At 44.8% G+C, this 21,759-nt stretch overlaps 1 protein-coding gene across 1 annotated transcript; it reads right to left on the reverse strand.

The window, feature by feature from the left end:
• Window positions 1-318: 318 nt before the first annotated feature.
• cav4a (caveolin 4a) lies at window positions 319-21,076 on the reverse strand. The gene is made up of 3 exons (XM_043708605.2): window positions 20,851-21,076; window positions 9,978-10,165; window positions 319-795 (listed from the first exon to the last, which is right to left on the reverse strand). The coding sequence occupies exons 1-3, from the start codon at window positions 20,992-20,994 to the stop codon at window positions 645-647; spliced, it is 483 nt and encodes a 160-aa protein (XP_043564540.1). The 5' UTR covers window positions 20,995-21,076; the 3' UTR covers window positions 319-644.
• Window positions 21,077-21,759: the final 683 nt, after the last annotated feature.

Below are 21,759 nucleotides of genomic sequence, written 5' to 3' on the forward strand. Positions count from 1 at the left end.
CATACAGCGTGGATGGATGCCCATTCCACCATTGCTGGCTCAGTTGGATGAAAATGGCTACCTTTACCAGCAGAGTAGTACAGAGTTGAAAGGGATCACTTAAAAATGTCGCTAGATGCTTCCATAAACAGCCAGGCGCCCGACAACTGGGATACTGTTACAGTATTTAAAGCAGCCAATGGGTTTGAGGTTACTCCCTGAGAAGCTTTAAGGACATTAAAAAGTTATAGATAGTTACTTAATCCAAAACAACAGCAAGCATTAAAGGAACAGGGTTGAGAGCTGCTGCAGATTTCCACTCAAGATAAAAATCACAACTTAACAAGCACACTTTTGAGTTTATTTCAGAACATACAATGACTTATGATACAGCTGGACGCATTCCTTAATATTTATTCCAGCTTTGCCTGCAATAACGTTTGCAGCAGTTAATACAAAAGAATTTCAAAGCTGCCATGGAAACCGAGCACTTTAAAATGGCTGACCCAGTTTGCGTATTGTGCACCTGTTCGAAACAAGTCACGGCTTTGAATTTACAGCTCTGTACGAGTTCCTGTACAGCGATGGCACTGTGGTCAGAATGCTGATGTAGTATCCAGATTGTCAAATCAATTGGATCCAGCTACTCGCAATGAGGTGGAATTTTAATCGCGGGAAATGTGTAGGTTGATGCCACTGAAACATCTCCCCATACTCTCACAGCAAGGGGAAATGATCAGGTCCACAATACTCCCCCAGATGGTCTGAATGGAAGGCATGTTCATCATGAAGTTCTTGATACAGGGCATGACACACCTGGAAAGTAGTGACAAAATGCCAATATTATCATCAGAATATTAACAACTTGTGTTCATTATAGCAACAATTTGCAGTAATAAGGATAGAAATTGCTGAAAAAGCTCAGCAGGTCTGGCAGTATCTGTGGAGAGAAATCAGAGTTCGTGTTTTGGGACCCTTCCTCAGAAGTACCATGCGTGGCACACAAATGCCAGGCTATGACCATCGCCAATAAGAGACAATCTAACCATTGCCCCTTGACATTCAATGGTGTTACCATCACTGAATCCCCACTATCAACATCCTGGGAGTTATCATTGATCAGAAACTCATCAGGACTCACCACATAAATGCAATGGCTACAACAGCAGGTCAAAGGCTAGGAATACTGTGGCGAGGACTCTGACTCTCCAAAAACTGTCCAACATCTACAAGGCACAAGTTAGGAATGTGCCAGAATATTCCCCACTTGCCTGGATGAGTGCAACCCCAACAACACTCAAGATGCTTGACACATTCCAGGACAAAGCAGCCCACTTGATTGGTACTACATCCTCATAAATCCACTCCTTCCACCACCGACACTCAGTAGCAGTAGTATGTACTATCTACAAGATGCACTGCAGAAATTCACCAAAGATCCTCAGACAGCACCTTCTAAACCAACTTCCATCTAGAAGGACAAGGGCACCAGCAATATGGGAACATCACCACCTTCATATTCCCCTCCAAGCCACTCACCGTTCTGACTCGGAAATATATTGGCGTTCCTTCACTGTCGCTGGGTCAAAGTCCTGGAATTCCCTCCCTGGTGGCATTGTGGGTCAACCCACAGCAGATGGACTGCAGAGGTTCAAGAAGCAGCTCACCACCACCTTCTCAAAGTCAACTGGGGACGGGCAATCAATGCTGGCCGGCCAGCATCCCACAAAATGAATAAAACAAAACAAAACTGAAGGAGTTTTCAGTTATAATGTGGAGGAGCCGGTGTTGGATGGGGTGGACAAAGTTAAAAATCACACAACACCAGGTTATAGTCCAACAGGTTTATTTGGAAGCACTCACTTGCGAAGCGCTGCTCCTTCATTCACCTGACAAAGGAGCAGCGCTCCGAAAGCTTGTGCTTCCAAATAAACCTGTTGGACTCTAACCTGATGTTGTGTGATTTTTAACCTTTCTCGGTTATATATCTCTTATGTAGTGCGTTACCCTTCAAGATACTTCACAGTAGAATTATCAAAGAAGATTTGATGTCATGCCACATCACTGAGACAGGTGAACAAATGTAAGTGAAACAGGAAGAGAGAGAGAGGTGTCAAGCAGCAAAGTTTTTTTTAAGGAGGGAATTCCAGAATTTCTGGGCAACTGAGGCATGGCTGCTAATAGTGGAGTGATTCAATTCGGGGATGAGTGCAGGACCAGGCTGGAGATCTCAGGTGGTTGTACAGCTGAAGGAAGTTATACAGATAGGGAGGTTTATGCGATAGAGGGGTTTGAAGATAAGGATGTGAGTTTGATATTTGAGGCATTGCTGAACACTGAATGTCAGTGACCACAGAGGTGAGGGAGAAACAGAATTTGATAATTGTTGGGATGCAGAGTTTTGGATGAGCTCAAGTGTCTGGAGGGTGGAAGCTAGGGGACTATCTGAGAGTAAAATAGTAAAGTTTAAAGGGAGCAAAAACATGGATGAGGGTTTCAGCAGCAAATAACCTGAGGTAAGAACAGTCCCTGATTTGGGAGATAGAGGTGATATCGAGTCAGAAGCTAATCTCAGGGTCAAATACGATGACAATACTGAGCAAGATTTATCTCTTAATCAACATTACTAATCCACTTATCGGGACATTATCACAATGCTGTTTATGGGATGTGCACAAATTGGCTGTTATGTTTCCTGCTACAAGAGGGCTGTAAATAGACCCAGAAGTTTGAGAAAGAATAGCTTATCAAGGTCTCAATCACACAATGTGCTCACCTCTGCTTCCAAACCTCTCTATGTCCTTAGCCCCTCCCTAACTCAGGAATTTCCTCCAGTCATCTGCCCTGTGCTCTCCTCCCATTCTCGCCTCTTTAGAATCTCCAATTTTAATCATTGTGCCAAGGTACTCTTTCACTCCATTATCTCAAGCACCGGCTCAAAATCCATCCCTTTGACCACTAGAGTAGGATCAGAGGGCAGTGAACACTAAGGAGAGGAGGCAGAGTGAGTTGAAATGTACATTGAAATCCCAAAAAATGATGATATCGTGAATTGACAGTGCCATTTTGAGTGACAGCATTGAAGCATTTTGACACATGCAGGTTCTAAAAATGGCTTTCAATCTCAAAACCATGGTGTGTAGCCCTGTGTCCCACCTCCCTTATGTTCCCTTATGTGTCACGGTATCTAATTCTGTTCGATAACACTCCTGTGAAATCTAAGTGGGAGGGATTCAAACAGGGAGATCCAGGAAACATAGGCATTATCTGGAAGAAAATAGCACATTTCAGAGACTTTGAGGAGGGAAAGACGATTGAACACGGGGCAGTAAATTTTCAGAGACAGAGAGAGGTTAAGGATGGGGTTCTTGAGGGGAGGTGGGATGACATTGGAATTGAAGGAGGAAGTACATCACTGGATGGGAGGTAGTAACCATGAGAGGCAAGGGAGGGCAATTGACTGGTCAACTATTTAGTGGATAGGATTGAGAGAGCTGAAGATGAGTCACATGAACAAGGTGAACTCAGGGGATCCCAGAGGGCAGATAAGAGCGGATTGAGAGAAGGGTGCAAGATCAGGCTGGGCTCAGAGAAATTAAAAGGAGGCTTGGTTTAGTCAGAAAGGGAAAGAACGGAAGCGGCTGAGGTAACTGATTGGATGGCCTCAATTTTAATGACAAAAACGAAAGGTGAATATCACACACTAGTTATTAGGGGATGAGACAGGAAAGCAGTTTGTAGTGGTGGACAGAAGACAGAAATTATCTGCACTTTACAGGTTGTTTACCAGAGGGCAGAAATATAGAACAGTCACTTATTTGGTCCATCTGTTCCAAGTGACCTAGGGCAGACATTTTTCCAGGAAGGGACATGAGAAGGAATCATGGTTGAGCATGGTGGGATGGGGGATGTGAGTGACAGTGAATTGCATCAAGATTACCATATCCAATTGACACAGTAGAAGTAGACAGCCTACACGAGATGGCCAGGTGGAGGGAGTGGCCATGGACAAAAGGGTAGGGGAGTTCATATGGAAGATGGGACTTAGAGTGGTCATTGCTGGGGGTGGGGCAGTGGACATGAAGTGGATGAATTAAGATGAATCACACAGAGTAATCACATTTTGAACTGACAGTGCCATTTGAATGAAGGCCTTTGAGCATCTGGAACCAGTTTCCTCATTTCCCCTTCCTCCACCTCACCCCAGCTCCAAATTTCCAGCTCAACACTGTCCCCATGACTTGTCCTACCTGCCTACCTTCCTTCCCACCTATCCACTCCACCCTCCTCCCTGACCTATCACCTCCATCCCCACCCCCACTCACCTATTGTACGCTATGCTACATTCTCCCCACCCCCACCCTCCTCTCATTTAACTCTACGCCCTGCAGGCACTCTGTCTCTATTCCTGATGAAGGGCTTTTGCCCAAAACATCGATTTTCCTGCTCCTCGGATGCTGCCTGAACTGCTGTGCTTTTCCAGCACCACTCTAATCTAAAATATGCAGAACTCTAAGCCCTTATGTGTGATCCTGTACCGATTATGCATATGATGAAAAATTTACAACAACAGGAACTGATCATTTTGCCCAGTTAGTCTGCGCTGACGTTTATCCTTCACATAAATTTCCTATAATACCTCATCCAATCCTTCAGTATACTTTTCCATCACTTCTCCCTAATGAATATGTCTGGCTTCCTTTTGATAGTGCCATGCTTCCACCCCAGCCACTCCCTTAGCTGACCATTGGGTTACATTATACAGGCTAGTACAGTTCCCATTTCCAAGTGACCCCCATGTCATTCAGAACTTCCCTATGGTGCTGTGTAGAAATGCAGTGTGGGGAGCAGTGTGAATTGCCTTGAGGCAAGACTTCTGCTATCTCATGAGTAAGCCCTTATGGAGCCCTTATGCCAGCCAATTAGATGGCCGGCAACTCCACGGTGGTTGTAGCACCACCCAGCTTCAGTGGCCACTGCTGGAACTACAGGCAGTCTTCAGCACTGAGGAAGCCAGTTAAATCCAGAATCAGACAGCTCTTCAAGAGGTCAGGAGCATGAGTGGGGAAAGGGGATTGAAAGTTTTAAGAGGCCGGGGAATGATTGCTCAAGGGAAACAACAACAGGGGAGGGGACTGAGAGGTTAACACTTTGCCTGACACCAGCCTGCTTAGCTAAAGCTTCCCATATCATATGGCATCCCCTGGCAGGGGTAGAATTCTGGGCAGTGGTGTGATGAGGCCCTTAGGCTGCCATCAATTGTCCAGCTAAGGACCTCAATAGGCCCCAATGTAGGTGGGGCCTCCTGATGCCTGACCCATCCCATAAAATTTCACACACTTTGAATGGTTAAGTGAAGCAAGGCCACCTAATGGATGGCATTTCATGTCAGTGAAGAAGCTTATTAAATCCAGCCTATGATAAAGAGGATACACCTGACCTTCATAATGGATTTATTAATGTCTAACTTATGTTTATGTCTCTTAGTTTTGAACTCACTCACAAGAGGAAACATCTTTTCAACAACCATATCATTTTTTTATAATATCCATTCATTGGATGTGAGAATCATTGGTCAGGCTAGCATCCATTGTCTGTGGTGGTGGTGGTGGTGAGGGTGAAGGAAAGTGATGGCGATTTCCCTTCTCAAACTGCAGCATTCCATGTGCTGTAGCTACACCCACAATTCTGTTAAGGAGGGAATTTGACGATTTTGACCCAATGACAGCGAAAGAACTGCAACATATTTTCAAGTCAAGATGGGGGGGTGGCTTGGAGGGGAACTTACAGATGGTGGTGTTCCCAAGTATCTGCTGCCTTTGTCCTTCTAGATGGAAGTGGTCATGGATTTGGAAGGTGCTACCTTAGGTTAATTTCTGGGGAATTTTGTCATGAATTTCTGAGTGCGTCGTGTAGATGGTACACTGCAGAGGGAATGAATGTTTGTGGACAGGGTACCAATCAAGCAAGCTGCTTTATCCTGGATGGTGTAATGCTTATTGAAGCTGCACTCATTTAGCAAATGGGGAATATTCTATCACATTTCTAATCTGTGCCTTGCAGATGGTGGACAGGCTTTGGGGAGATAGGAGGTGCAAGATTGTTAGTCCCTGCTCTTGTAGCCACAGTATTTAAATGGCTAAACCAATTCAGTTTTTGGTCAGTGGTAACTCCAGGATGTTGATAGAACGGAATTCAGTGATAGTAATACCCTTGAATATTAAGGATCCAGATTTTCCCTTATTGGAGATGGTCATTACTTGACACTTGTGTGGTGTGAATAATACTTGCCACTTGTCAATTTAAAGCTGGATATGAGGTTACCATGAAGGTTGCATTTCTCAATTCACCTGAGGCTTAGTGATCCTCAGGTTAAACCATCACTAGGCATCCCTCTTTAATGAGAGGGCAGACCTATGGTCCTCTGGGACTACAGCAACTTTAGATTATTTTACCCATTGTCCTTACAATGTGACTCTTAAACAAAAAGCAAAGAAGCAATCAACAAGCTATGACCTTATAAGTGCTGATCCTGTAGGAGTAGTTAGTAGTTCATCTCCTACTAGCTAAATAGTTGAAATTATTTTTCACCTATAACCAACTATTTTGGTGACATGAGATTGCAGTGATCTTGACTGTTTGGAAATGGAATTCTCTCTATTTCTCTCCTCATTGTCTGTAAATACCGTCCTTTGTACTTTCATGTACAACAGCAAGACTATCCAGGGAGATTCCCTGCCCATGACTGGGAACCCTGTCTGATTTTGCTGTTCCCCCTTCCCTGATTACAGTGACCATGACCAACCTCATCAAGATCAATTAAATTATAGGGACGGACCTGACATTCAATAATGCTATGGGATACTTCATTTTAAATAGACCAATTTCCTAAGAGGTAAAGAATTAAAGGTGAACAGACATGGTTTGGAGAAATGGATGAATTCAGGAGAGAAATGATGAAGTACTTTTTCAGTCAGAAGGTAATAGAGATTTGGAACTCTCACCCCTACAGAGCAGTAAATGCTAAGTCAAGAGAGATTTTAAAAATTTAGTTCAAGTATCAAGGAGAAGATGCTTGCTAATCAGGCTGTTATGACACACTTCTGGAGCAAGTGGGATTTGAACCTGGGCCTCTTGGCTCAGAGGGAGGAACATTCCAACTGTGCTGCAACAGCCCCATGAAGGGATGTAGACATAGCAGCTCACATACAAAGTGAGGATGGCACTTTGGCCACATGATCCGGTTTTACATATTTTTAATCTGTTCAGATATATTATGACACACCTCTGGAAGACTTAAACTAATGCCTCCTGGTCCAGAGGTGGAGCCACCACCATTCACTAGCCCTATCAAGAGATGCGGGGGTAATGATGTTCAATTGTTGATCTAACAGAATCGAGCACCTTTGATAGATTATAATGACTCTAAACAGAGTAGATAAAGAGAAACTGGCGGTGAGTTTGTGCCCAGAGGACACCAGTTTAAAATAATCCACAGAAGAACTAACAACATCATCAGGAAACTCTTTCTCATGCAGGAAGTTGTTAGGATGCAGATTGCACTATCTGAGAGTATGGTGACGGAATGGTCAATCATATATCAAAATATGTATTAAATGAAGAGAAAGATTTTATGAAAAGGAGAGGATGGGGCAGTGAAATGTGTCAAGGGTGCTATGTTAATGCAGATCATTACTGTGATGCTCAGTGCCAAAACTCTTATGGGGGGAATGGCTACCTGACAGTTGGCCGAACTGGTCCTCACCCTTAACAATTTCTCCTTCGAATCCTCCCTCTTCCTCCAGACCAAACGAGTAGCCATGGGCACACGTATGGGCCCCAGCTATGCCTGTCTCTTTGTTGGCTATGTAGAACAGTCAATCTTCCGTAATTACACCGGCACCACTCCCCACCTCTTCCTTCGCTACATTGATGACTGCATTGGCGCCACCTCGTGTTCCCGTGAGGAGGTTGAGCAATTCATCAACTTCACCAACACATTCCACCCTGACCTTAAATTTACCTGGACCATCTCTGACACCTCCCTCCCCTTCCTGGACCTCTCCATCTCCATTAATGATGACCGACTTGACACTGACATTTTTTACAAACCCACCGACTCCCACAGCTACCTGGATTACACCTCTTCCCATCCTACCTCTTGCAAAAATGCCATCCCGTATTCCCAATTCCTCCGCCTCCGCTGTATCTGCTCCCAGGAGGAGCGGTTCCACCATAGAACACACCAGATGGCCTCCTTCTTTAGAGACCGCAATTTCCCTTCCCACGTGGTTAAAGATGCCCTCTAATGCAAGTAGTCCACATCCCGCACCTCCGCCCTCAAACCCCACCCCTCCAACTGTAACAAGGACAGAACGCCCTGGTGCTCACCTTCCACCTTACCAACCTTCGCATAAACCAAATCATCCGCTGACATTTCTGCCACCTCCAAACAGACCCCACCACCAGGGATATATTTCCCTCCCCACTCCTTTCCGCCTTCAGCAAAGACCGTTCCCTCCGTGACTACCTGGTCAAGTCCACGCCCCCCTACAACCCACCCTCCCATCCTGGCACCTTCCCCTGCCACCGCAGGAACTGTAAAATGTATGCCCACACCTCCTCCCTCACCTCTATCCAAGGCCCTAAAGGAGCCTTCCACATCCATCAAAGTTTTACCTGCACATCCACTAATATCATTTATTGTATCCGTTGCTCCCGACGCGGTCTCCTCTACATTGGGGAGACTGGGCGCCTCCTAGCAGAGCGCTTTAGGGAACATCTCCGGGACACCCGCACCAATCAACCACACCGCCCCGTGGCCCAACATTTCAACTCCCCCTCCCACTCTGCTGAGGACATGGAGGTCCTGGGCCTCCTTCACCGCCGCTCCCTCCCCACCAGACACCTGGAGGAAGAAGGCCTCATCTTCTGCCTCGGAACACTTCAACCCCAGGGCATCAATGTGGACTTCAACAGTTTCCTCATTTCCCCTCCCCCTACCTCACCCTAGTTCCAAACTTCCAGCTCAGCACTGTCCCCATGACTTGTCCGGACTTGTCCTACCTGCCTATCTCCTTTTCCACCAATCCACTCCACCCTCTCCTCCCTGACCTATCACCTTCATCCCCTCCCCCACTTACCTTTTGTACTCTATGCTATTTTCTCCCCACCCCCACCCTCCTCTAGCTTACCTCTCCACCCTTCAGGCTCTCTGCCTTTATTCCTGATGAAGGGCTTTTGCCCGAAACGTCGATTTTACTGCTCCTTGGATGCTGCCTGAATTGCTGTGCTCTTCCAGCACCACTGATCGAGAATCTGGTTTCCAGCATCTGCAGTCATTGTTTTTACCTCGTTGATTTTAACCCTACTGCGAATCCTCTTGCAAGGATGCCTACCTTGAAGAAGATTTCCTCCTCTCTCTACAAGATCTCAGGGAGTCCCTCTCCCACTGCAACTCCCAGGTCATTTCCTCTGCCCTGAAGCTCTTCAACCATGTCATGAAACAAACTCGCTACCACAGCCACATTTGCTTCCTCAGTGCCTGCCTCCGTAACCAACTCACCCCACACGGACTCCGGACCACCTTTAAACCAGCAGAGTTCGGACCCGAACAGGACAAACAGTACAGACTACAGATTCAAAAACACCAGCAACAGTTCTCCTTCAAGATCCTCCGCTCCACGCTTGCAGCAATGCGCCGGCACCTAACCTCTCTACAGTCAGCCCTGCCTCAGCTGAGGGCCACACTCTCTCAGAATTGCAAAGGACCCACTCTGTACTACATCCTCAGGAGAATTCATACTGTTAACTCACTGCCTACTTCATTCTCCGTCAGAGGTCAACACCTTCAGAAGAGGAGGGGAAGGAAATGGAAGGTGCCCATAAGTAAATTTGCAGAGTTGAATCTGTGCTCAATATTTGCAACTTGAAACAGCTGTTGAATGGGAAAATGTAAAATGTCACACTGACAACATTCAATTTTGATTTATACTCACCAGATATGCAGGCAGCTTAAAAGAGCGAAAATGAGTCCAGAGATTAAAGACACTGGCACAGCAAATATAAGTGAGATGATTCGATAGCACCATAACTTAGATACTTCAAACAATGCATCACTCCAAATCCAGACTTTGTCAAAACTATGCACCGAATCAGGCTCTGCAATCACATCTTCAAAGTTTACCTGTAAAGAAACAAAAATAAAGCAGGGTTCATTGAGGATCTACCTATAGCAAGGTAGAAATATACCTTCCATTCAGGCACTTGTCACTGATTCAAATCTTCTCCCACATTTCAGCTGTCCGTACTCTCATGATATTATCTTGACCAGAGCTTAGGAACATAGGGCCTCAGAGTAGGAATACACCATTTAGTCCTTCAATCTACTCCTTTATTCAATAAAATCCTGATTGATCTGGTTGTGGTCTCACCTCCACTTTCCTGCCTGCATGCCAAAACCCTGAACTCCCTTGCCTCTCAAAAATCTATTTCGTTCAGCCTTGAAGAAATTCAGTGAGCAAACTCACTGGGATCCACAGACCAATGACCCTCTGAGAGAACAACATTTCTCCTCATCTCAGTCTTAAATGGGAGATTCCCTGTGGTTAAATGTGTCCCCTAGTTGTTGTTCTTCCTCCAGGAGAAACAACCTCTCAGAATCCAACCCTGTTAAGTAGTCACAGGATCTATTACAATAAGATTGCCTCTCATTCTTCTAAACCCTCCCGCCCTCCTCCCCCCCCCCCCGGGTATAGGGCTAACACAGGTAGAGGGCTAATCTCTGCAGTCTTTTTCCTGACCCCATGTGCTCCCTAACACCAACACTGCCTATATCCATCTCATTAATATTGTTTACTTACACCCTTCCAGTTAACATTGTAATCTTCATGCACATCTTTTATATCTCTATTTTCAACAACTAATATTCATCCTTGACTGTATTGCATCCTTCACCCTCATGGAACCACAATTTATCCAAAACTCTTCGGATCATCGCTTTGCACCAAATCTTATTCCACTGATCCCTCCCACATTCTCTGATCTGCATTAGCTTCCAATTTCCCAATACTTCAAAATAACATTTCAATTCTTGGGTTTCAATCCATCTGAAGATTTCCTTATCTACTAACTTATTCCATGCCGACACCCCTTTCAGCCTCTCTGTTCCCTCTGGTCACGGCTGGTTTGTGTATTGCCCGTTCGTTTGCCCAAGCATTGGCTATTTATCAAAATCTAACACTCTCATATTCCCTCCATTAACCCTTTAGCCTCATCATCTTAACCCCTGCAACTCATGACTAAAGATTCAGCCACCACTTTGAATATCACCTTCTTTAGTGAGCAAGTATTTTACCTTAATCCTTTGTGAGATTGGAACCTTTTTAAGTCAGTAAATGTGTTACATGAACGTAAGCTGTTGTGTTGTTAAGAAAAGGGTGTGGAGGCATTGGAAGGGTGGAGCGATGATTAATAAGGATGGCACCAGAACGTGTGAGTATGTTTATCAGGAAAGGAGTGATGGGATTAGGGAGGTCTTTAAGATTCTGAAAATTCTGACAATGACCATACCTTTCTGTGGGGGAGACCATAACTTCTTTCATCTCCTTCCCTCTTATAGTGTTTTAGCTAGATAGTGTACTTGCTTACATCTTCAAGGAATATCACTGCACACCAAATACGGCTGACCAGGATAGTCTGCTGCCCTTACTGTTTGCTGTCAGCATATCAGAAGGATGTGTAGGCTGACAGTCAAATTGTTGGCCACATTCAAAATATATCATCAAGTTCTAAAGGGGTCTTGAACCCAAAGTTTCTGGCTAAGAGGTATCACCATGTCCCAAGACTTCCAGGTCACAACTGAAAGGCCATAAATACAGGCCAGTCACCAGAAAATCCAATCAGAAATTCAAAATGAACTTGAAAAGTGAAAAGAATGTGGAAATCACTAACACTGGGAGTAGTTGAAGAGAATAGTACAGATACACTTAAGGGGAAGCTTGGTAAACAATTAAGAGAGAGGGGAATCAAGGTGTAAGAAGGCAGATAAAAGTGAGAAAAGGTAAGAGGAGAGGAGTGCAATATAAACACTATCTTGGACTGATTGAGCCAAAAACGTTATTCTTGTGCCATGTGTAATGTCATGGAATCCCATGCAAGAGGCTACAGCATGAACTGTCCTTCCAGAGCTATAGCACTGATTACATGGTGAGCTTCCATTCACCCACGGGAATGTATCACGACCAATCCATAAATTATCATTCGCTGCTAATGTGCTCAGATGGCCTTCCAGGGTCTGCTATTTTCAAGGGAAGCATTACCCCGTTTAAAATACATGCTTTGCTGCTGTATTAAAATAGCATGCAGAGAAATGTCACGTGAGCCTGTTATATATCCATCCTGTAGTATCACCAAAACCAACTTCCACCTCAAGTCTTCGACTTTCTGTATGCTCTGAGTGGAAAGACTAAATATTCTGCTTAGAGGGAATGGGCAAAATGCTGTTATAATCCCATATGATGGACAAAACCCCACAGTGTTTTAGCATGTGTCACTGCTTTGATGGTATTTTCTATCTCCCAAGCAGAAAGCATTTCTGTTCACTTTTTGTAAGGTGCAGTAGGAGTGAGAAGGGTTAAGTATATATTTTTTATTCATTCGTGGAATATGGCAGTCACTAGCTAGGCCAGCATTAATTGCACATCCCTAAATGATCTTGAGAATATAGTGGTGAGCTGCCTTCTTAAACTGCTGCAGTACTTAAGGTGGAAGGACACCCACAATTCCATTAGGAAGTAAGATCCAGGATTTTGACCCAGCGGCAGTGAGGGAATGGTGATATATTTCCACACATCAAGATGGCGGGTGGCTGGGAGGGGAAGTTGAGGTGTTCCCATGTATCAGCTGCCCTTATCATTCTGCATAGTAAAGATTGCACGTTTGGAAGGAAGTGTTGGAGGAGCTTTGGTGAGTTACTGTGGTGTAGTGTTTCTTGTAGATGGTACACACTGCTACCACAATGCCTTAGTGGTTAAGGGAGGGAATATTGAAGGTGGTGGACGTGGTGCCAATCAAGTGACCTGGTTTGACGTGGATGGCATCAAGCTTCTTGAGTGTTATCAGATCTGCATCCATCCAGGCAAGTGGGGAGTTTGATATCACACTCCTGATTTATTTTTATATAACCATGAGATGAAGGCATTGCTGGCTGGGCCAGCACTTACTACCCATCAGTAGTTACACTTGAGAAGGTGGTGTGAGCTGTTTTCCTGAACACTACAGTCTATTTAGTACAAGTGGATCCATAATGCTATTATGGAGGGATTTATGACCATAAACCGTAAGACCAAAATTTGGCCATTGAACTCATTGAGTCTACTCTACCACTCAATCATGCCTAATGTGTTTCTCAATCTCATTCACCTGCCTCTCCTCATAACCCTTGATCCCCTTACCAATCAAGAACCTATCTATCTCTGTCTTAAATACACTCAATGACTTGGCCTTCACAGCCCTCTGTGTCAATGAATTCCACAGATTAACCACTCTCTGACTGAAGAAATTCCTCCTAAACTCAGCTCTAAACTCTGAGACTGTGCCCTCAGGCCTTAGTCTCTCCTACCAGTGGAAACATCTTTTCCATATCTACTCTATCATGAGCTCTCAGTATTCTATAGGTTTTATCAGATTCCCCCTCGTTCTTCGAAACTCCATTGAGTATACACCTAGAGTCCTTAACTGCTCCTCATATAACAAGCCCCTCATCCCCAGGATCATTCTTGTAAACTTACTCTGGACACCCTCCAATGCCAGATTCTAGATCAATGGTGCTGGAAGAGCACAGCAATTCAGGCAGCATCGAGGAGCTTCAGCAAAATCGACGTTTCGGGCAAAAGACCTTCATCAGGAATAAAGGCAGAGAGCCTGAAGCATGGAGAGATAAGCTAGGGGAGGGTGGGAGTGGGTCGATTTTGCTGAAGCTCCTCGATGCTGCTTGAATTGCTGTGCTCTTCCAGCACCATTGATCTAGAATCTGGTTTCCAGCATCTGCAGTCATTGTTTTTACCCTCCAATGCCAGTACATCCTTCTTTAGATTCGGAGCCCAAAACTGCCAAAAGATAATCCAAATACAGTCTGACCAGAACCTGAAATAGCCTCAGCAATACATCTCTGCTCTTGGATTCTAGCCCACTTTACCTTCCCAACTGCCGAACCTGCATGTTAGAGGAGAGGGTAGAGTTGAGGAAATGTGAAGTAAAAAAAGATTCTGTTGGGAATTATGTACAAGCCTCCTAACAGTAAAAGAATGGGCGGCACGGTGGCACAGTGGTTAGCACTGCTGCCTCACAGCGCCAGAGACCCGGGTTCAGTTCCCGCCTCAGGCGACTGACTGTGTGGAGTTTGCACATTCTCTGCGTGGGTTTCCTCCGGGTGCTCCGGTTTCCTCCCACAGTCCAAAGATGTGCAGGTCAGGTGAATTGGCCATGCTAAATTGCCCGTGGTGTTAGGTAAGGGGTAAATGTAGGGGTATGGGTGGGTTGCACTTCGGCGGGGCGGTGTGGACTTGTTGGGCCGAAGGGCCTGTTTCCACACTGTAAGTAATTTAATCTAATCTAATCCTGAACTAGGACTGCCAAATCCCTTTATGCTTCAGATTTCTGAAGCCTTTCCCCAGTTAGAAACTAGCCTACATTTCTATTCTTCCTACCAACGTACATAACCTCACACCTGCCCACACTGTGTTCCATCTGTCACTTCTTTGTCAAGTCTCCTCACCTGTTTAAGTCCTTCTGCAGCCTCCCCACCTCCCCAACACTACCTGGTCCTCAACCTTCCTTTGTTTCATCCACAAACTTAGCAACAATGCCCGCAGTTCCTTCATCCAGATCGTGACTATATAATGTGAATAGTTGCGGTCTCAACACTGACTCCTATGGAACTCCACTAGTCACTGGCTGCCATCATGAAAAAGACCAACCTTAGCCCTGCTCTCTGCCTTCTGCCAGTCAGCTAATCCTCTATCCATGCCAGTACCTTGCTCTTAGCACCATGGGTTCTTATCTTATTTAGCAGCCTCCTGTGCGGCACAACATCAAAGGCCTTATGGAAATCCAAATAACTCACATCCACTGGCTCCTTGCTCATTTGTCTAACTTGCTCATTACCTCCTCGAAGAATTCTAACAGATTATTCAGGCATGGCCTCCCCTTGACAAAGCTTTGCTGACTCAGCACTATTTTACTATGCACTTACAAGTATTCCGCAATCTCATCCTTAATAGTGGGTGCGAAAATCTTACCAGCTGATGTCAAGCTAACCAAGCTATAACGTCTTGTCTTCTACTTTCTGCCCTTTTTTAAACAGGGGTGTTATATTACCCATTTTCTAGTCCTCTGGGACCCTCCTTAACTCCAATGATTCCTGAAAGATCATCACTGATGCCTCTATGATGTCCTGAACTATCCCCTTTGGAAGTCTGGGGTGTAGTCCATCTGGTCTGGGTGATTTATCCACCTTTAGACCTTTCAGCTTCCACAGCATCTTCTCTTTAGTGATGGCCACTGGATCACCTCTGCTCGCTGACTGTCTTGAAGTTCTGGTATGCTGCTGTTATCTTCCATCATGAAGACTGATGCAAAATACCTATTCAGTTCCTCTGCCATTTCTTTGTTCCCTATTACTACTTCTCCAGCCTCATCTAAGGTTGATCTTGCTTTTTGCGCACCTCCTTTGCAACCGTGACCTTGTATTCCTCGCTCTGGTCAATCACCCTATGATCTGCCTATACTGAATGCAAAACAAAGTTTTTCACTCTACAGAGGTACCTCAATTATCCGAAGGAGACAGGCGGGGTGTATTCCGTTCGGTTGTCGAATTCCGCATAATCGAAGGCCAGATAACATTGTTTAGCCTACCATCGGCACTTTACGATCTTGCCAGATAATCTGATATTTGAGGTTCCTCTGTACTTAGATCTTTGTGACAATAACAAATTATATCAAATCAAATCATATTTTGACAGTCTAATGTCCACTCTTGCCTTTCTCTTAACTTTTATAAATCTAAAAATATTCATGCAATCTTCTTTTTATATTACTAGCTAGCTTACCCTCATATTTCATCTTCTTCCCCCTTATTGCTTTGTTAGCTATCGTCGGCTGGTTATTAAAGGCTTCCCACTGATCTTCATCACATTGTATGCTTTATCTTTTGCTTATATGCTGCTCCTCCTTTCCCTTGTCAGCCACGGTTGCCTCAACCTTCCTTAATATGTTTCCTTCTTCCTTGGGAGGAATTTCTGTTGTGCCTCCCAAATTACCCCCAAAAAACTCCTGCCATTGCTGCTTCACCGCCTTCCCTGCTCGGGTCCCCTTCCAATCAACTCTGGCCAACTTCTCCCTCATGTCTTTGTACTTACCTTTCCTCAATTGTAATACAATTACATCTTTAGCTTCTCCCTCTGAAACTGCAGGTTGAGTTCTGTCATATTATGGTCACTTGTCCCCTAGGGGTTCCTTCACCTTAACCTCCCAATTAACTCTGCCTCATTACACATCACCAAATCCAGAACTGCCTATTCCCTTGTGGGCTCCACCACAAGCTGCTCCAAAGAAACCATCTTGCAGACATTCCATAAATTCCTTTTCTTGAGATCCACTACCAACCAGATTTTCCAAGTCGAGAGTGTAGTGCTGGAAAAGCACAGCAAGTCAGGCAACATCCAAGGAGCGGGAGATTTGATTTTTCAGGCATAAGCCCTTCATCATGAATGATGTAGTATTTCCTGATGAAGGGCTTATGCCCGAAACGTTGATTGTCCTGCTCCTCTGATGCTGCCTGACCTGTGGTGCTTTTCCAGCACCTCAACTCTTGACTCTGATCTCCAGCATCTGCAGTGCTCATTTTCTCCTAGTTGGTTTTTCCAGTCCCCCTGCATATAGAAGATCCCCATGATTACCATAATAGTGCCTTTCTTACATGCCTAATCTATATCTTGATTCGTTTCTGCCCAACATCCTTACTACTGCTGGGGGCCTGTACAGCAGCATTCTTATTGCTTCACGGTTCCTCAAGTCGACACACATAGATTCTACACTTTCTGACTCTATATCACTCCCTGTAATCAATTTAAATTCATCTCTTACTAACAAGTCCACCCTCTCTGTCCATCGGTCTGTCCTTTCCATAGAATGCATACCCTTGGATATTTATTTCGCAGCCTTGATCCCCTTTCAGCTATGATACCCCCAACATCAACATCAATTTCAATGTGAACTATAACCTTGTTTCATATACTGTGTGCATTTAAGTACAACACCTTGCATTGACTGCAATCCTTCTCATAGGTGTCCCCTTAACTGCTGTGCCTGAAATTAGATTTCTGAGCCTTTTCTCATCCTTTGTCCTTTTACTTGTTCTGGAAACTTTAAAAAAACCTCTGTTTAGCCCTCCCCCTGCAACAGTAAAGGGATGTGACGCGTTTCCAAGTCAGGATGGAGGGTGGCTTGGAGCGATGAGACTTGTTTCTTGTAAATGATGCACGAGGTTTGGGGAGTCAGGAGGTCAGTTACATGCTGCAGAATTTCCAGCCTCTGACCTGCTCTTGTCTCTACACTACTTACAATATCTAATCCAGTTCAGTTTCAGGTCACAGTGCCATTAGCGAGGGAGTTCCAGGATTTTGACCCAGCGACACTTAAGGAACAATGATATACTTCCAAGTCAGGATGGTGAATGCCTTGGAAATGGTTCTTTAAGATGGTAGTGTTCTGATGTTTCTGCTGCCCTGTCCTTCTGCATGGTGGAAGTTGCAAATTTGGAATCTGCAGTTGGTGACTTACTGTAGTGTACGTTGCAGATGGTACATACCGCTACCACAGTGCCTTGCTGGTGAAGGGATTGAATGTTGAAGGTGATGGATAGGATGACAATCCAGCAGGCTTTATCCTGGATGACATCAAGCTTCTTGAGTGTTATTGGAGCATCCAGGCAAGTGGACAGTATTCCATCCCACTCCTGAATATTTTTATTATGCTCATTAGATGTAGGCATTGCTGGCTGCACCAGCATTTATTGCCCATTACTCTGATGTTGTTAGTGGGGGATTCAGTGATCGTAATGCTATTTAACATCGAGTTAGATTTGCTCTTGTTGAGATGGCCATTGCCTGAGTCTGTGATGCTTGATCTCCAACCACTTTATTTTGTGCGACTTATAACTCCAACCAGTGTAGAGTTTTCGCCCAATTCCTATTGACTCCAGTTTTGCTAGGGTTCCTGGAATAGCTAAACAGGGGTGTGGTTAGTTCTGGAGTACTATTGCCAGATAAGACCTCAGTTTGAGTTTTGTGTACAGTTGTGGGCACCATATTGTAACAAGGATGTAAACACATTGGAAAAAGTATATGAGCAGTTTGCAAGCATGATTCCAAGGATGAGAAACTTCAGCTCTGAGGACAAATTGATAAACTTGGGTCCATTCTCCTTGGAGAGCAGAAGGCTAGGAGGGGTACTGATTGAGATTTTCAAAATAATGAATGGACTAGACAGAATACCACAGTATTACTACAGTGCGGAAGCAGGCCATTCAGCCTATTGAGTCACACATGTCTCCAAAGTACATAGTATTCAGACCTATAAACTTGTATTTCCCATAGCCAATCCACCCAACCTCCACATCTTTGGACTGTGGGAGGAAACCAGAGCACCAGGAGGCGGACACAGGGAGAAAATGCCAATTCCATACAGACAGTCAGTAAGGCTGGAATCAAACCCAGGTCTCTGGCAATGTAAGGCAGCAGTGCTAGCCACTGAGCCACCATGCCACCCAGAGTACATAGGGAGAAATATTTCCCACCTGTTCAAAGAAACAGAATAAGGGAGAATAGCTTTAAAATGGTGTGCAAATGAAGCAAGGGTGATGTGGGAAAAAACGTCAGTTGGTTAGTAGTTGAAATATGGAATACAATGCCTAGAAGTGTGGTGGAGGCAGATTAAATTGAGGCATTCAAGAGGGTTGGATGATTATTTGAACAAAAGTAATATGCAAAGATCTCGGGAGAAAGCAGGAGATTGGCACTAGGTAGTGATGTTTATTTGAAGAGCTGGTGCAGATACGATGTGACAAATGGCCTCCATCTACACTGTAGGCATCTGTGACTCAATGAATGTTGTTGGGGCCCCATGGTCTTTCCAATATCTGGGGCCTTCAGGCGTTCCTTGATATCCCTGGGAGTGAATTGAATTCACTGAAGACTGACATCTATGATTCTGTGATCTCAGGAGGAGGCTGAAACAGATCATCCGCCCAGCACTCCTGGCTGCAAATGAATGCAAATATTTCAGTCTTGATCTTTGCACTGATGAGCTGGACTATCAGATCATTGAATGTGGGATTATTTGTGGAGAACAATACTCCAATGAGGTTTGAACTAAAACTTTCTGGATTATAAAACCAGTCCTCACGATGACCCTCATAGTGACATACCCACTAAACTGCTCTGCCTCACTACCTTAGCACTTTGTTTAATCTCTTTCGTGGAGTGAGCAACTTCACAGTAGAGGAAAAAGGAGCCCTATACAAGAATAAGGATGGAAGACTCAGATAAATTTATTAGAGAGCTTTTGAGGCTGTTTCTCAAGGTGGAAATAGAAGTTGATGGCATAAATGATTTAAAGGGTGGCAATTCCTGAGTTTCACCTCATTGTGGGGTTGCTTTAATCTTATTTTCCTATCTGATTTTAATTAAATAGAAGACTTATAAACCTGGAGTTAATAAGGGCAACTTTATCATGCTCGTTGTGTGAAATACCTCAGAATATGAATCTCATAGACACAAGTTTTAGAAATACAAACTCAAAAATCTCTGTAAAACATAGAAACATAAAAACATAGAAGTTAGGAGTAGGAGTAGGACATTCAACCCCTCAAGCCTGCTCCAGCATTCAATATGATTATGGATGACCATTTAGCACTATATACTTATTCTGCCAACTTTCCATATCCCTTTAGCAATAAGACCTCTCCTTGAGAACACAAAATGTTTGGCCAGAACCACTTCCTGTGGTAGTGAATTCCACAGGCTCACCACCCTCTGGTCCTAGCTGCAAAAATGATTCAGCTTCCTCCTGTCAACGTGGTACCCATGTCCCAAAACATGTTCACATCTCATCGGAAAGACAACGTCTCCCCTTGGCCCTGCAGTGCAAGGTCGGCCTTGCCTTTTGTGCTCAGACCTAAAACGAGACTTGGACCTCAGATCTTACCCGGGCAGGTCCCACTGAGCCACAGCACAGTGATTGGCTAATTCCCATTCACCTCGGTCCTACAAACTGGCACCTAATTGCCAAAACCCTTCCTCCATAACTCCACACGGGGCTTTAAAGTGCAGTATCTGGCTGCATACATAAACGATTGCGCTGAGTGGGTCTTTATGGGTTGTTTCCTGCACGCAATATGGACTGTGTCACTGAATGACAGCACCAAATTGTTGATGATGGGTGGAGCTCCTGCCAAACCTCTTCTGCCCTCCCCAGTGAGCAAAAGGCAATTGTCCAGTGAATTGTTATTTAGTTGCAAGGCAAGTAGGAAATGTTCAATATGAAACATGGTGCCCAGGCAAGAGGGAGGACCATGGATTAGCTGGATGAAGCTCTGTGCTCGATTTGCTTCTGTTAAAAATAGACCACAACTGAGGGCGGGAGGTGGGGTTTCAGAAAATGCACCCTTCATTGACAAGCCATGCAGAGGGGTTTCATTTTGTAAACATACAGTCATCTGCTCCAGGTTTCTGCAAGGGTCCTGCACTCTATTAATTGAAACGTTTCAGCTCTGCCTGAACGTTGCTTACGATACGGGTAAGAGCCTTTTACCTTTAAGTGGGCATTGATGCCTCTGGGGTCCCGGTCTTCCAGCGACGAGGGCTGCCCCTTGGACACCTGAACACTTTGATCTGGCTCCCCTTGCCCCTCACCGAGGTCGACCTTGGTCTCATTCAAGTGTTCACCCGCGAGCATGCTTACACATCCGAAGGCAGAGCTGGGGCTGTCAGGCAGGAGGGCTACAGAGCCGCAGCGGCAGCGGCACGGGTGTGGCCAGAGGTCTGATTGAAGTTGCAGATGCTGCAGACCCAGCCCATGTAAATCTATCGCTCACTCAGACAGCCTGCGCTATGTGATCGGCCTGACACAGGCATCAGCTGTTCCCAAAAGCAGTGAAGAATATTCTGCCTCTGACATACCAGGGAAAGGAATGCCTGATTGCCTCTGCACCAATGGCAGCCAGCTTTTGCACTTTCAGTCCAACGCTGAATAAATCCCAATTGTTTTGAGAGGTGAACAAATTCTCTCACTAAATATAGACATCTTCCTTCAGATGCTAATGAAACTCGGAGCAAATTGTGACAGGGTGCAATATTCCAACAGTTAAACACTCCTGTAACATTACACCCAGGCTTATAACTTTCCCATAGTTTCTCAGTCCCACCCCACCACTGATTCTATTTTTTGGCTGTTGCCCTATTTATTGCCTTTAAAGGGGCATTCAGTTTAACCGGGTTCTGCGCTTAAAGGGGTGCTAAGTTTGAAGGGCAATTCTTTTAAAGGGGTACTGTTTTTAAAGCGACGCTGTCTTTAAAGTTGGACTGAGTTCAAAGGGGCACTGTCTTTAAAGAGATATTGAGCTTAAAGGGGCACAGTCTTTAAGGTGGGATTGAAGCAAAATAATGTGGATGATAGACCCTGAAATAAAAACAGAAGTGCTGGAGAAACTCAGCAGCTCTG

This window comes from Chiloscyllium plagiosum, unplaced genomic scaffold, assembly GCF_037043375.1.
Source record: "Chiloscyllium plagiosum isolate Xiang-an unplaced genomic scaffold, Cpla_swu_hap1 HiC_scaffold_14, whole genome shotgun sequence".
NCBI classification, from domain to species: Eukaryota; Metazoa; Chordata; class Chondrichthyes; order Orectolobiformes; family Hemiscylliidae; genus Chiloscyllium; species Chiloscyllium plagiosum.